The 15,947-nt window shown below is 45.5% G+C and overlaps 1 protein-coding gene across 1 annotated transcript; it reads right to left on the bottom strand.

Moving 5' to 3' along the window:
• Positions 1–327: 327 nt before the first annotated feature.
• On the bottom strand, positions 328–11,945 carry LOC119371627 (oplophorus-luciferin 2-monooxygenase non-catalytic subunit). The gene is made up of 5 exons (XM_037642078.2): positions 11,882–11,945; positions 10,372–10,759; positions 5,967–6,213; positions 3,148–3,340; positions 328–507 (listed from the first exon to the last, which is right to left on the bottom strand). The coding sequence occupies exons 1-5, from the start codon at positions 11,883–11,885 to the stop codon at positions 347–349; spliced, it is 993 nt and encodes a 330-aa protein (XP_037498006.1). The 5' UTR covers positions 11,886–11,945; the 3' UTR covers positions 328–346.
• Positions 11,946–15,947: the final 4,002 nt, after the last annotated feature.

Genomic DNA, 15,947 nt, shown 5'->3' with positions numbered 1-15,947 from the left:
ACTAGACTACCAAGGCGGGGCTTTTGTAATTACTTTAATCCATCGCTAAGCGCTTTATTCGGTCCACTTTCAATTGTGATATTCCTATAGTATTACCCACACACACTGTAAATACGATAAGTTTTGCATACTACTTCTGTGAGCGTTGTATGCTACCATGGTAAGGGTCCTCGTGAACCCAGTAAAGCTTCATATGGCTTGTAGCCCTGTAGACCACCAAATTTTTCTGTAAATGTAGATTGATTGATTGATTGATTGATTGATTGATTGATTGATTGATTGATTGATTGATTGATTGATTGATTGATTGATTGATTGATTGATTGATTGATTGATGTCAGTGCGTTTATTTTCCGCCACGAGGGCAGCCAATGAGGGAGTTTGTCACGTTCCATACAGAAGTCATATCTCTGCATCGGAAGTCAAACAGCATGAGATACAGGTCCGGCCTTCCTTGCAGCGTCGTCAGCCAGGAGAAACTGCAGCCCTTGCAGGTGAATCGGTTACCTGCATCGATGTTGGAAGGAAAAGTTGCGTCACTTTTGAAGGCCCAGTGCAGGGTATCGCACCGGACATCTGCTTGACCTCCGGCCTTCTTCATTTCTTTCACCCACTCTCTCATTAAAAAATTGTGATTCTGCTGCCTCTATGGCCTCTCGAAACGCTAAAGATAACTGAATCGCCTACGCTTAGCAGGAATATAGTGACGTAGCTGCTACAGTTTAGAGATCTGTGTGCTCATTATGCATACATACCTTTCGCCCATAAAAAAAAGTGCTTTACGTTTCGATAACTCAAGGTACCTTTTCTTCTTCACACAAAAGTGATGTAGAAATTGATCACTGACAAACACAAAGCCCCTAAGATCCAAGAGAAGCCCGGGGTGATGAGAAGAAAACGTTTTTGTCTTTTGCTGGTGTCCTACGCCAGCCTGGTAAAAAAAGAAAAAAAAAAGATACGGGTGACTACCTTCTAACAAGTCGTGTTCTTTGAAGAACCTCGCGGTAATCAGTGAAAGAATTCTTCCATATGTCGATATCATTCCATGCCGGATGTCGAGATGGCAGATGTCAGCAGACTACTGCGACATTTGGCGTTTTTGGCCAGATCTTGTTACACACCCTTGATAGAAACGCATGGGATGCTCAAGCGGAACATTTGTCGGCTATGCACAATCCAAGCGAAAAAAAAACTCACAAAAGTTCCTTATGCATTCACCTTAGACGACTCAAAGGCGAAAGCCGCCTTCTTTTTCTTCTCACTCGATGTATCGATCTTGTACTGCCCCCCTCCGAAAGCTTTCTGCATATACCGTGGTTTTGCATTGCCTCCAGGCTCGGAGGCATCGCAGGCTTTCTGCACCTCATCAGGTTTCGCACCGCCTCAGTCATCGCGGCACCTTTGACAAAATGACCAAGTCATGTGATGACGTCACATTAACGTCATGATGGTATTACTCCATTATTCAGTATTACTCCAGGTCATGATGGTGTCACAAATTTTGTCGACTTGTGACTTCATGATGACATCATGCGCTGACGTCATCACTTTAGGATTTTTTGCCTTAAAAAGTAGCACAAGTGACTGGTGGCTGAAGCGGCCAGATCTCGACACTCCGCGTTGTTCTAGAGCCCCCGATAGCGAGAGTGCCAAGCACATTCCATTTCTGAAGCAGGGGCTGGCCGGCAGAGAGCGACCGATCCTAAAGCCCGCCTGTTAGATGCCATCTTTGCGTTACTTTACGGCAGAGTCATGCCCTACTGTGTCTGCGCACATTAACCCGTTTTCTTTTGTTTGTTGTGTATTTCCTTGCGCTAGCTTTGGGAGCCGCTGTGTTTCCAGGAGGCGTACGAATGGTCCGCAAGAAAACGCCTGCTATTCTTTTAAATTATCTGAGAGGGCGGAGGGGCAAGGCCTCTCTGTCCCGACGTGGGAGCGGCCCGCTGCGCGCAAATCACGCGTACCGAAGGACTAAAATAAAGTTGTTCATCCATCCATCCATCTGAGAGAAACTGGCCTAGGTGACACTTGGTAAACATAACACCGGAAAAAGACGCTTGGGCGGAGCATTTGTGGGCCAGGTTTTCCAAGCTGAAACCACCTGTAGCAACATCATCATCACCCCCACAGCATCTCTTTTATCTCAGTTTTCTCTTAAAACAACGAACAAACGAAAAGACACATGCGGCCATGCCTCTGCCGGCCATCTCTGTCATGGAAATTATAATGTGCCTGGCACTCTCGCCATCCGCGCGTTAGAAGTTTGAAGTTTATTCAGTTATTAGTACATATGCTTAGATACCTATCGCAGGTTAGGTACACATGCAGAAACAACAGCGCCGCGTGTCCCGAATTTTCCGCTCCAGCTGCCAGTCACTTGTGCTAATATTTTTTTTTTTTCCACTGGGACTGTACGTCGGGTTTAACCCGCCTCCTGATGCATGACCACCACGACCACCAGATAGGTTGGTTAACGGCTCTGTTCTACAGAACGAACTCGAATTAGTTGTCACAGAGCAGCATCTCTTGATCTTGAATCGACACGTACTAGAGACAGAGAGGAGTCTGTCTTTATCGAATTGCAACACGCATTATTTCGACTGCCTATCAAATATAAAATTTACATAAATTGATCTCAAGGTTCTGGAGACCAAATTTAAGGCATGTGGAGGCGTTATGATAAGTTACAGTACACTTTACAGCAGTTACTTGTATATACAACGTCAGTAATTATCTAGATATTGTACAGTTAGTCATGCTAGGTATCTTCATAAACCGAATACAACGACCAACTCATATTGCATGCATAGCTACCTGCGAGCAGCAAGCACTCATACAATGGTAAAAAAATCCTTTGAAATTCCCGCCGATTCGCCCCTCGTCCAACGTCTCTTTAAACACGGTACTGTCTTCAACAAAGCGATAATGTGTAGTAAAATATTACAAACAGAAGTTATGTAAAGAAACCTTAGGCAACAATCTTGAATGCTTAATTTACTATTAGCTCATTGTTTGCGGTTTCTTCCTTGCCAATGGTGCACAGAAATGGCAAAAGTAAATAGCGTCTCCAAGCGAAGACGCCGTGTCGCAAAGGGTTACGAACGTATTCAAGAATGTTCAACGAAATGACCTGTGGCCCCGCCTCACCTCGGGTCTCGATCCTGGCCTGCCCTAGCTGATTGATCCGCTTTGCGTTCTGCGTCATCGCCTCCATCAGGGGCTGGAATACCGGACGGCTGAACTCTTCGAGCTTATTCAGGGTGAGTCGCAGCGTGAAGGGCGCCACGCCGTGGAACGCTTTCTCCTCGATGCTTTCTAGTTTGCCGGCGCTCAGAATAATCTGCGTGTTCATGACAAATTCCCCGGTCAGCAGTTGGTTATGCTGTACCTCGTGCCTTACCGAGCACGGCCTGAGTTACTAGTATTTTCTACAGCAGTGACCCCTACCTATAGTCCATCGCAACTTAAAAAAAAAAAAAAAACCACAGGGCCCCTTATGCACTCACATAAGACGACTGGAAGGCGAAAGCCAGTTTCGTTTTCTTCTCAGTCGTTGTTTTGACCCTACCTCGCCACCCTCCAAAAGATTTCTGCACCTAACATGGTTTTCCACTGCCTCCGAGATCGGAGGCCACTCACCTGCCTTCGTGATCGGCCCACCTTCGACCAAACTACGATATCATGGTATGACGTCATCACGTGACGTTACATCACTTGACGTCACTGTGACGTCATAAAACGTCGTAATGGCGTCACAAATTTTCGCTATCTGTGACGTCATTATGAAGTCATATGGTGACGTCATCACAATATAATTTTTTGCATCACTCGTGTTGACGCTGACGGGAGACGGCAATGCGGGACGCCGGTCAAATTTCGCGTTTGATGAGGCACCTAAGGCTTTCGCCTTAAAATGCTATAGCCACTTACAACCTGAGAATGAATGCAACCTCCGCCCCCACAGATGCGGCGTGCCTGTCATTCATTCATGAAGAGAGCCGGACTAGGTGGTTTCTGTTGTAACCATAAGTACATTTTCTCTGCTAATGTAAATACTTCTCATATATTAATGATAAAAACTTTGTCGTCTCTACATAAAATGTTACGTCTCTCCTAGAGTAATGTGAGAATAATTCCTGAAATTAGCCAGAGAGTTCAAACTTTTTGACTGATGACCAGTGACATGAACTTGTGTCTGTTTGGGAAAACCAACTGCTTGATATCCGCGAAAGATGTTTGACGTCACGGAAATGACTATGCAGTTGGATTGGACATGTAGGCAAATTGTCTCTGGGTGGTACAGCGACGGCTGTGAGCGGAGCTTACTTTTGACCTTAGGTTGTAACCCGACTTTAGCTCCGCCCCAAGACCACGGCCGGTATATCAATTTCAATTGCAATTTATTTCCATAAGAATGTAGGAAGGCCCGAACAAAAAGTGGCAATTCCCACTTGACGAAGCTTCGGGCCCCCTGTACAAGGCAAAGAGACATATAATACACACATGTATATATGGCTCATTCAATGTCACAGGAAGTACAGAGAATTTGCATGTAGAAGTTAAACAATACTGCTATAATTGCTACATAGTTCCAGAAACAAAATATCGAACAGTTATGCAAGGAGGGCAAGCTGTTTTCCTTTCAAACCGTAAGTACTTTTTAGGGGCGAAGCTCCTTAAGGCGGCACCCGTTCGTCCCTCGTAGTCGTAGTAGTGCGTAACCATTCGTAACGCTAGTACCAGATCTTGACCTCCAAGGTGGTGCCGGTGGAAGATTTTTCCTGTGCGTTGTTGAACAATAAAAAATTCGCAGCGTGCGCGTTAACTAAAAGCCGAATTCTTCTGTCTCTCATTCCCCATTAGCAGCCATTGGCATGTTCCAGTAGGAAACGTTAGTAGAAGTAGAAGTGTAAGTGTTAGCTAAAAGCCGACTTCTTCTGTCTCTCATTCCCATTAGCAGCCATTGTTTACCTCCAAGGTAGTGCCTGATGAGATTTATCCTGTGCGTGATTAAACAATAAAAATTTTGTTCAAAACGTCGTTGATTGATGAAATAAACCAACGAAATACGCCAGATGTTTTCTAAAAGCAAAACGAAAGAACGCCAGATGTTTCTAAAGCAAAACGAAAAGACGCCAGCTGCTTAACGAAAGACGCCAGATGTTTTCTAAAGCAATGGTTTTGTAAACAATGAAAACTCACAGCGTACATGTAAAATTAAAGTGAGCTGCAGGTCGTCATAACTCATCGAACCTTTAGTATAAACGCGCCCGATCTCACGTCGGTGATGATGTACTGGGCAGAATTCACGGAAGATTCACGGTTTACCGATGAACCTCCGCAGCTTCGCCCACTCATCATTCACTCCGTGGATATGCTGTGATTTTTTATGCATTTATTTAAATACCACGCACATCGAAAACTAAAGGTTCGTCGTTCCTTCCTAAAATAAGATCTTCGGCTAAGCACTGATGTGAGAATCTCTGATGAAATTTGTCAGGACGTTAAGATTTCGATTTATAACCAGCGACAGGGATATGTGCACACCAACTAGCTCAAACCTGCGAAGGGTGCTTGACGTCATGGAAATGAGCAAACTTGATTCGATGGAACGCCTGCGCAAATATTTTCTGGTTGGGGCAGTGATGTCTGTAAGTGAAGCTTGTATTCATTCTGTAACGGACTATAGGCCTTTATGTTATTGTATATCTGTTCTGCGGAATCGCGCAAGGTGGGCGTTGGGATTTGTCTAAGTCAGGGTTTCCTTTTCGTCGCCATAACACCTACCGCTGCTCAAGACAATAAAGTGTGCTTGTACCTTTCATCAAAATTCTGTGTCACCTCTCTATCGTGTACTACACAGGTTCGCTAGTCAACCACGTTCACAGCGTCGAAGGGTCCATGATTTTTTTAGTAAAGCGTCTCTACGTTCAAGGTATTCCGAGACGTGTCCTAATCACTCTTACCTGCAGCAGTGGGTTATGCCGGGGAATGGTGAAGGAGTAAGCGGCCAGCATCTTGACGCGAATGGAGCGCAGCTGAATTTCCTTCAGATTGGGCAGGTTTCGGAAGGCGAACGCTCCGATGCTGCTGATCGGGTTTTCGTTCAGCATCAGCGTCTGCAGCGAAGGGTTTTTGAACGCGAACGCCGGCACGTTGTTGATGTTGTTTTTGGCCAGGTTCAGGAGGCGCAGTTTCTCGAAAATGGCAATCCTGTGTATAGGGCGATTGAAGCAGAGCCGGATGTTGTAGCAATACCGAGAGAGGAGGAGGAAGAAGAAACTTTATTCAGAAAAAAATTGGATGCAGGCAGTAATAGTCGGGCCCTTAGTCCAGGGCTCCGCTGGCACGAGTGGCTCGCTGGGCCTGGTCAAGCAAAGCTATATAGCACTTCTTTTCGTTGTCCGCAAGCCATGCCTTCCACTGCCTGTGAAACGTGTGCGGTTGCTTAGTAATGTGTGGGCTGTCTATGTGTGTGTGTCTCTCGATAGCACTCGCATGTTATGTGGCTGAGTGTTGGTGTGTCTGAACACTATGGACAGGTTTCTCTCAATCTTGTGGGATATATTTTACTTAGGTTGGTAGAAATTGGGAAACTATTGCTTTGTATGCGTCTCCAATCCCTGCTTTGTTGTCTATCCAAGTCTTGTGGGTTATCCACGTGTAAGGCCATATCGTCTTCGTTGTGCCCTTTGTTGGAGAAGGATGTCACGCGTAATGGAAAGAGGTTGAACGTCTGGGCCTACCGTCGCTCGGTTGGTAAAGCCTCGAGCTATAGTCTGCCATGACGTTATCCTTCAAAACCTTCGCGAGCAGGACACCATATAGTGTGATGATCTCCTGTTATAGGCTTATTTTAAGTTTTATTTACGAGTTTAGGTAGCGTTCCTCGGAGCAACATTCGGCATGACGCCTGTGAGTCCGATATCACCACCACTGATTCTCCCCTGCTTTCTGCACTCGGTGTGACTAGGGCTATGGCCGCCCCCTATGCCACTCCTGTGAAATTAGTTTTCACCGACGCCGTTGTGGTGTGATTTTGTGCTGAGAAAAAAAATTCCAGGCCAAATCTCCTTTGGGAGTCACTGAAGATAATCTCTGGCTGTGAATTTCTAAAAGCTGCCGTACCCAATTTTGCCCGATGTAGAATTACTCAATCCACGCTTAGAATTCTTAGTAAGACCAGAATTAGTAGCTTAGAATTCTTAGTAAGACATCCGAATTCAGCTCAGAATTGATCATATCAGATTCATCAGATCAGAATGCAGCTTAGAATTCTTAGTAAGACATTGTCTTTCTGCACCTTACGTGGCTTTGCACTGCCTCCAGGATCGCAAGCATTGGAAGCTTTGTGTACCTGGCCTAGTATTGCGTTGCCTCCGGGGCAGGACACTTTTCACCATAGGATGATTCCGTGTGATGACGTCATAGCGATGTCACAAATTTTGGCGATCTCTGACGTCATGATGCTGTCGCAGATCTACCCATCATGACCTCACATGAGGACTCCATCAAGCCGCAATCTCTGATCACGTGACTTTTTGGATAGTGTGTGTTGACACCGATTGTGCCTTTTTCTCATTTGATGAGGCATATAAGGCTTTCGCCTTAAAATATAGCTCTTCACTTGAAGCACAACTACCAATTTCTTACCAGTTTGCCGTAGCGTTTATAAGAATTGCTATTTATACAAATATGTACTAATCATATAAGTCGAATTTGAATTGATGACATACCTTAATATCCACTCTGTGAAATACGACCATTAGTTGAACATATTTCATCACTTTTACATATTCTTATTTTTATCAAGGTTTTTGTACAACTCGTAACGGCACTTGGTAGGGTGATCTGGAAGATAACAAAGAATGTCACTCGGTACACCTGACAATAAAGAGGAGGGAGAAGTATTGAGTCAGAACTTGGGTACTGCTCGAATAGTACCCAAGCTCTAACTGTCGTGGCATTTTCACTTTTCGCCACGTTGTCGAATTAGTCATTTTGTAAGCTCTAATTGACCTGGAAGGTTCCTGCCGCCTCTGTCATTGGCTTAGAATGCCACCGTTACGAAATTTGGCAATGGTGGGATATTACAGTGTCCATAACAGTACCCCTGGTGGTCTTTCTGTCTTCTCGTTCGCTTCCTAAAAATTTTTATAGAGTGTTTCACTGTTTACTAACACAGGCCCTGGACAGCTTCCGGTTTCCTGCGCTGGCGTAGGCTAGCAGGATTGGCGGGGAACAAAAGCCTTGGCGAGTAGCCCGTAGAGTTTCAACACTTTTCTCCCTGTGTCTAGCAATATATTTGAATTAAATATTCTTCAAAGCTACACACAACACTAAAAGAGTTAGTGTTTAACTATAAGCGCCTTTCTTTTATGCGAAGGTGGAAAAAGAGTATTCCCTTACTCTGACAAATGTTAAAAAAACGCTTTACGCTTCGGTGTTGCAGAATATTAAATGAAGTGACCGGAAGATTCTTGGGGTACACCACGTGCTCCTGCTATCGCAATCTTGAAAGCGTCTATAATCGTGTACTCTAAGCTATGGCACTACTGTTGCTTCCCAGCGAAACGTTCTTGACAAGGAGAGGCGGCAATCGTTAAATGAAATCCGTTTCCACTAACCGGGCGTCTCCGCCCGCGAAGTTAAGAAAACAGTTGAATGCCGCAATTGAAATTCTTTGTCGGCGGTTGTCATTTTAGTTTGAAACATAGTCACCTATGACATTGTTGCATTGTTTGAAAGCAGCATTAATAGGTCAGATCCTCGGTTTCAGCTCGTGATTATGGAATTGCTGGGTGCGTTGTGTCGCATTAGTGATCGTCGTTAAGAACAGCTTAGTACTATTCAACAGTAGAGTAAATAGCCCTCTAAAACGTTGCGCATTTTGGCGTGAGCACCTAGTGACATTGTTTCTCAAGGAGCACACAGGAAATGAACCCCAGCCAACCGGAAGTTGAGCGCTGGCTTGAATGTTATGAAACACCAGTAAAACAGTAACTAATATAAAAGGTAGGTAACGGTTCAAGTTAAGAGTTGTAGAGGACAAATATGACGTGAGAGCATAAGTTTAGTTAATATAATGGCCAATCAATTGTAAGAATAATTAATCAAAATTGATTGATTGCGGTAATTTAGAGGCTCGGAGTAATGGGTAGCCACTACAGAACAGTATTACTTCACTCATCAGTTGACTCCTTACTAAATACTAGTGCATCACTTCAGTAGAGTGAGAGGGGAGGCCCGACGTCACTCTGTAGTTTGCGCAGCACCTCCCTCTCGCGCAGAGGCCCTCGCGTCGCGCGCGACCTGTGCTCTTGCTCCGTCGCGCCGGCTCCATGGAGACGTAAGAGCCAGAAGGTGCGCCATTCTCCTTCGCATAGAGGAGAACGGCGCGCCATAGTTAATCGCCCTCTACCAACACTCGATGGCACTGCCTAACACTGAATTGTTTCGCTTTCTGATGACTCATGTCGATAGAATGGTAGGGTGGGCTAGTTGGTGATTCCATATCGACTTGCTTGCACAGCGCAAATTGAACGAGGACTGAGGAGAGGCCACAGGGCAGGCGCCGTCGCAACGCAGCTGGTTTTGCTAATAAAGCTCAGTTGAAGTCAGCGCCTGTGTTGTGTAGTAATTCAATATGAGCTGTGCAGAAATGTCAAGGAATATTTAGGTATGGCTACACAATTCATAATCCTGAATTATATTGTGAAGGGATGGCTGGGCATGGCTTCTGCTTGCTGATGAATGGTGGATATTAAAGTGTTGGCCAATGTTGGCTAAAGCTGTCTATCCGCTATTACAACAGCAACAGTTCATATGGTCGCTTTCAATGCCAAGATTGATTGATCTGCCTTTTTATACGTAAGAAATAGTACTTGCAGTTAGAATGACATAAACTGTCGTAGAGATTTCGCTTAAAATGTGCTGTCTTCGCTATATTTTGAAATTTCGCTTGACAACGCAATCTTCGTACTGTGTTTGAACGAAGCATGCTACCTTTACAATGCTATAATAGTGTTACAACATGCTCATAATGATCAGTATCGAGCAGCCTAATGAACAGTGTAAGACAAGTGAAACGCCAACAAAAAATTACAAGGTAGAATCGGTTTCAGAAATAATACCTCGGGATTGATATTTCAGGCCCCCATTGGTTGTGAAAGAGAGCTTAAGTTTCCAATTAGGCGTGCAGAACGAAATCACGTTCGCATTACGCCTACTGGCTTAAAGATTAACGAAAAAACGCCTTGAGCTAACACTACCTAGTCCAGATCTGAGTTGTCGCTCACTGTACCATAAGATAGCTTTTCCATGTAAGAAGTACCCGCGAACGACTTTCAATATATCAGCTGCTACATCCACCTTTTGTAATCGATCCCAGTCAGCTGGTTCCCGAAGAGGCTGAGCTCCGACAGAAACTGGGCCGAGTTGTTCAGCGCCGACAGCTCGAAGGATGTCAGGTTGCAGATCTCGATATACACTTTCCCGAAGGCGTAGTCCCCGAAAATGCCGGCGCCTATCGCGTCCACGGGCACACTCTGAATCCATAGAGCTTTGTGCATGACCTTCTCCCTTCCGCTGAATGCCCTCGCGAGCTGCGAGACATTCTTGGCCTTCACGCAGTTGATTCCGGTGAAGTCGCACCCGCACGGACTCAGCGACTCTGGCGCGGGACACGGGTTCAACTGTGCCGCAGCCAAAGCCGCGATGCAATACAGGAGGATACACTTGAATAAAACGCGAGATGAGCCTGCAAGAACAGAGGTAAAAGAACACAGATTTGCTAAGGAAATGAAGCTGCAAGGGCATGGACAACATCACAGACTTGCTAAGGCAATGAAGATACCAGGGCAAGGACGAGATCGAATTTGCTAAAGTAATGAAGATGCAAGGGCAGGGACCAGATCATAGATTTGCTGAGGCAATGAAGCTGCAAGGGCAGGGACCAGATCACGTATTTGCTGAGGCAATGAAGTTGCCAGGGCAGGAACCACATCACATATTTGCTAAGGCAATGAAGCTGCCAGGGCAGGGACCAGATCATATTTTTGCTCAGGCAATGGATTTGCAAGGGCAGGGACCAGATCACAGATTTGCTAAGGCAATGAAGCTGCAAGGGCACGGACAAGATCACAGATTTGCTAAATCAATGTCTCATTGAGTTATTGTTAGAGATTAGTTCTCAATCTACGCTATACCGTTCGGGGGTTGAAATTTAAGGAGCCCTCCACTGCGGCGTGTCACAAAGTCATATCATGGTTTTGGCAGATAAAATCCCTGAAATTGTTATGCAATGTGTGCGAAATGCTATTATTTTATTTATGTCTTCAGGTGCCATGCTATACTATCTGCACAACATTTATGTTTCATGGTCGTCGAACGCAATCGTAGCGATACAGCGGCCGACATCTGAACACTAGGGCATGCCCGCACCTCACCTATAAAGATTTCCTAAAAAGTTTATTTCAGTATGGTTGAAAAGAGATGCCAACCCTCGATTGATCACTCAGACTCAGTAAAAGAAAGGCATGTAGTAGGATTTATTAAAACCATTGCAACTACGACATGTTGTGCCATGCGTGAATAATCCGCTCGCGAAATGGTCGAACATAGTAAAAGGCAAATGTAAAGTGTTAGAAACAATGATTTCGATTAATGTGTCCAGAACAAGGAAGATGGCAGTTTGCCATGTTGTGTCTTGGTAGTCTAATAAGGCGACGAATCAAACCTACACCTTATGTTGTATGTCGCTGTGCGCATAATATTAATACAGACATTAGCCATTTAAATATTTTGAGGCTAATTCATAAGCCGATAGTACGCTCTGACATTCAGCTGTACACATGTAAAAATTTCGTTCGAAACGTCTCACCCATGGCGTCTCCACTGGCTGCCCGATGCTTCTGGTAGCGCACACCCTCCGGCTTAATCAACACGCTCAGCATTGAAAGGTAACCTTTGCCGCAGTGAGCCATATACCGTCACTACAATGCACTGATATCACGAACGGCGTGCATCCCCTCAGTCTTCGTATCTTTACCCTTATCTCGTTGGAACGCCTACATTACCTTTTTTTTTCCGGCGGAAACCTTCTCAACAGCAAAGCTTTATCTGGAGGTTTCCTTTGTTTCTTTATAATGCCAGCGGCAATCAAATACCTGTCCAAAGGTTGTGGCACGTCGGGAGCATAATGGTATGGGCTGTCGATCACCTCTGTACCGTTATCTCTCTATTATCACGTAATGACTAGAAGCGAAGTAGGTAGATCTCCATTGTTCGTTCTTATTTATCTTTTTTTTTACTCCAACGCAATAGGTGACCTTTTCTTTGCACTCAATACATCACACTGCAAAGATTGATATTCTCGCGAGATCGAATCCCGGCCGCATTTTTGGTGGGGGCGAAAGTGCTTGAGGCCCGTGTACTTATATTTGGGTGCACGTCAAAGAACCCCACGTGGTTGAAATTTCCGGAACCCGCAACTACGGCGTCCCTCATAATGATATTGTCAACCTGCCGGCTTTTAGTCATCGCGCTGCGACACCGCGTTGCGACTAAAAGCCGGCAGCCAGTTGGCGCGCATGGCGGTGCAAGTTGTAGCGAGCGCAGGCCAAGAAAACACCGTTAACTTATCGGCCTACCGCAGCAAGGGAGGCGGTGAGTCGCGGCCACAGCCGAGTTCGTTCGCTCAAACCACGGCTGAGGGCAGTACGTTCGCTGCGCGCGAATGCGCTAGTCACGTGGTTCTTTTTTTATTTCGCGGGCTTTCTTTGCAGCTTGGAAAAAATGGTATACCTGAGACTTTTATTGCAAATAATGCAACGGAGGTTTCTGAAGAAGCTCTCGAACTTTGCAAGTCGCCTTTCTTGCCTAAAGTCAATATTTAGTAGTTTAGGTAAATAATCCTAATTGTCTTTAGTGCGCAAGGTGACTGATGTCACTTGCCTGCCTCTAATATTGTATTTTTTATCCCTTGGCTAAAGATAGCTAGGATACCCGGTACATATAATGTGGTGTTTCACTCAACAAGAACCAAGGATTTTTAAAAAGTGGTTAACTGCAACTCATTGAAACCAACGATTAATGGTTTGCCGTCATTTGACGCTCGTTAGGCTATTTCTTTGTATTGCGCTTAATAAGTTAATTAACTAAGATCAGTTATGCAAAACTATTACTATTCACTTTAGAGCTTGGGAACCCTTGGGGGCCTCTTGGGTGGTCTCGACACTAAAGCTCGACAGCTTTCGTTGGATGTCAGCCGCAGGTCCACGTGCCCAGGCAGCCATTGGAAATTGAGCTCTGTCTCCGTATGCAAAAGCTGGGGCGAGCGCCCGACAAAACTGCCTAATTGTACTTGGAAGATTGCGACAAATCAAGAATGCGACTTCAAATAGTACTTTGTGATGTCATGTTTCATTTTGGTTGTTGTTAGCGCGTACTGATCTCAGTGGCGATAACCCACTGACAACGGCGTTATACTGACGTTGGATGTAACCGATAAGAGCGGGAGATACGAAAAAAGGAAGCAAATTGTTCCAAAGGAAGCCCCCATTACCGCCGCCACTGCAATCGGACGCATTTAAAACACTACTGGCGTTCCGCCTTGTTGAGGCGACATAGTAACTGCAAAGCGCCTGAAATGACAAGAATAGGATCACAACGGGTCGTGCTTCATTTTTAAGTTCGGAGCACTTTAGGGGGTCGGGCTGTCGTATGCTGTCGTATGCTGTTATCGTGTGCTATCATAGCTTGCGTAACGCAGGCAAAACCACAAAAAGCATAGCCATCTGTAGCATATTTAGCGCGCTCGTCCGAAGTTCTTCCTCTTGTTCTTCGAGCTCCTTGGTGATGATAAGTGCTGAGCAATTTAGGGGCCCGGCACAATGACGTACGAAAATAGAAGAAAGACGAAGCAAGCGAGAAATAGAAAAAGAGAGAAGGGGAACAAATAGAAAGGAAAATAAGAAGAAAAATAGAAAGGACAAGAAATAGCAAGAAAGAGAAAGAAATAGATAAAGAGAGAGGAAGAAATAGAAATAGACAGAAAAAAAAGACAGAAAAAATGGAAAGAGAGAAAAAGAAAGAAAGAGAGGAGGAAAGAAAGAGAAAACCGAAGATAAACAAAGAAGGCTGCCTAGCTCCGCACTTCCTTCAGGCTTGGCACCCGTAGTGCGAAGCTACCTTAATTTATTTTTTCACTTATTTACCACAAGGGCCCAAAATGCGCCAAAATGGGAGGGGGGGGGGAGCGCAATTCTTACGAACATAAAAAAAAACAAGAGCGAACCTTGCACTCAGCCGGGCAAGGCTTGAAACGGCGAAACTGGACGATTCTGAAGACTAATCTGGTTGCTTCTAGGTTGTTTCTAGGCTTCAGCTAGGTGATGCTAGGTTGTTTCTAGGTTGATTCTCGGCGCAGAGAGGTTCGAGTTAAACCACAGACCGTCAAAGGTACGACACGGATTTTCAAACTCCAGCGACCGAAACTCGCACTGAAACCAAGTGTTCGCACCTCTCATAGATCTACGGCCACGTCGTCGTTGGCGCAGGCCTTCCCGCCCTTCGGCGTCTTCTCGCAGCCGCCGTTGCCTTTCCGGTTACCTAGTATCCTCTCGTTGTACGTGCTCGGGGTCTTCGGCTCCCCGCCGTCGCTTCGCAGCTATTTGTTGTTGGGCTAACTGTTGCCTTCTTCATTTTTAGTGGACCAGTGTTGAGTAGTGAGATTTACCCGATTTCTGTGGCACGTACCCGTTTATGATTATGACAGTTTTTTGGTTCGCCATAAGGAATAATTTACTAAACAACTTCGCCGTTAATAAAGAAACCGTAATTGAACACGCAGGAAAGTGGAATACTTGACCAGAGATCACATGCCCGCTTGTCAATTATAACCATGCTGGTTAGAAAAAATAATGGCATTGCTAGTAAAGCACTGGTTCTCAACTAACATAATCATACAATAGCATTTCCGAAGTTTTAAACAAAAGAACGTTGCACAATACGGCTGCATATTCGTACATTGCAACCATAATTACACTAATGGCGTTTTTCACTGGGAGATCCAGAGCGGCCGCTGAAATCCCGGAGCGAGCACTCGGATTTCATGAAGCCAGATCTGCCAGTGGAACACGGGAATGCTCCGCGGGGGAACGCCCCGGAAGTCACGTGAACCGGTTCCGGAAACAATTCCTTTTTCCGCTCTCTAGGTTTCTATGACAACTTTGGCCGCCACTGCAAGGCGTGCATTTCGACCACGCAGTCGCGAACAGCAGGGATACAATTTTGTTGTTATTGTGGCAGTATAGCGGGGAGGCAAAACTTTCTTTAGTAGGTTGGACGACGACAGAGAATCAACACGTCTGCTCGGTTTGAACGCATTTACAGTGCTCTCGTAGGGAGGGGAAAAAAAGGAAAATAGAAATACAGAAACACAAGCACAGTCAAAAGAGTTTTCTCTGCACCCCGCACGTGCAGCATACTTGGAGAACAGAGGAAGTGTTCTTTCACGGGGTGATCGTGTAGGTCGTAAAACGACGATGTCAAGGACGTTCTCCGCTCTTCCCGTACTCGTAGTCGCCTCCAAATTGCGGGCCGCTGCGGTCGCAACCCCGAAAACGCGTCCCCCCGGGTTGCCTTTCTTCCTCCTTTTCGCCACGGGGTCTTCCAATTAAAAAGCTGCTCCGAAGTGGGGGGCTGCTTCCCAATATTCGACAAATACAACAGTTGTGTTGTGAGCATGGACGAGCACGTGGAACTCACTCCGGCTGTGCGTCGCCTGTTGCTGGGCGTGCTTAGGAACGGCGGGAACGATCTCAATGGTAAGTGCTACGTACTTCACACTGATAATAAATTCTGCCCGTAATGATAACTCTTGATAGCTCCGCGTGAAGGCTGGTCACATAGTCGTACGGTATGTAGGTGCACGTGGCAACAGCCGC

This window comes from Rhipicephalus sanguineus, chromosome 10, assembly GCF_013339695.2.
Source record: "Rhipicephalus sanguineus isolate Rsan-2018 chromosome 10, BIME_Rsan_1.4, whole genome shotgun sequence".
Lineage (NCBI taxonomy): Eukaryota > Metazoa > Arthropoda > Arachnida > Ixodida > Ixodidae > Rhipicephalus > Rhipicephalus sanguineus.
This window is presented reverse-complemented; position numbering and strand designations above follow the sequence as displayed.

What these genes read in the sequence shown, in the direction of transcription:
- LOC119371627 (XM_037642078.2), bottom strand. An exon ending in GGCATAACCCACTGCTGCAG is followed by an intron (nt 3,341 to 5,966) that starts GTAAGAGTGATT and finishes ATGAACACGCAG; the next exon opens with ATTATTCTGAGCGCCGGCAA. An exon ending in GGCCAGGATCGAGACCCGAG is followed by an intron (nt 508 to 3,147) that starts GTGAGGCGGGGC and finishes ACATCGATGCAG; the next exon opens with GTAACCGATTCACCTGCAAG.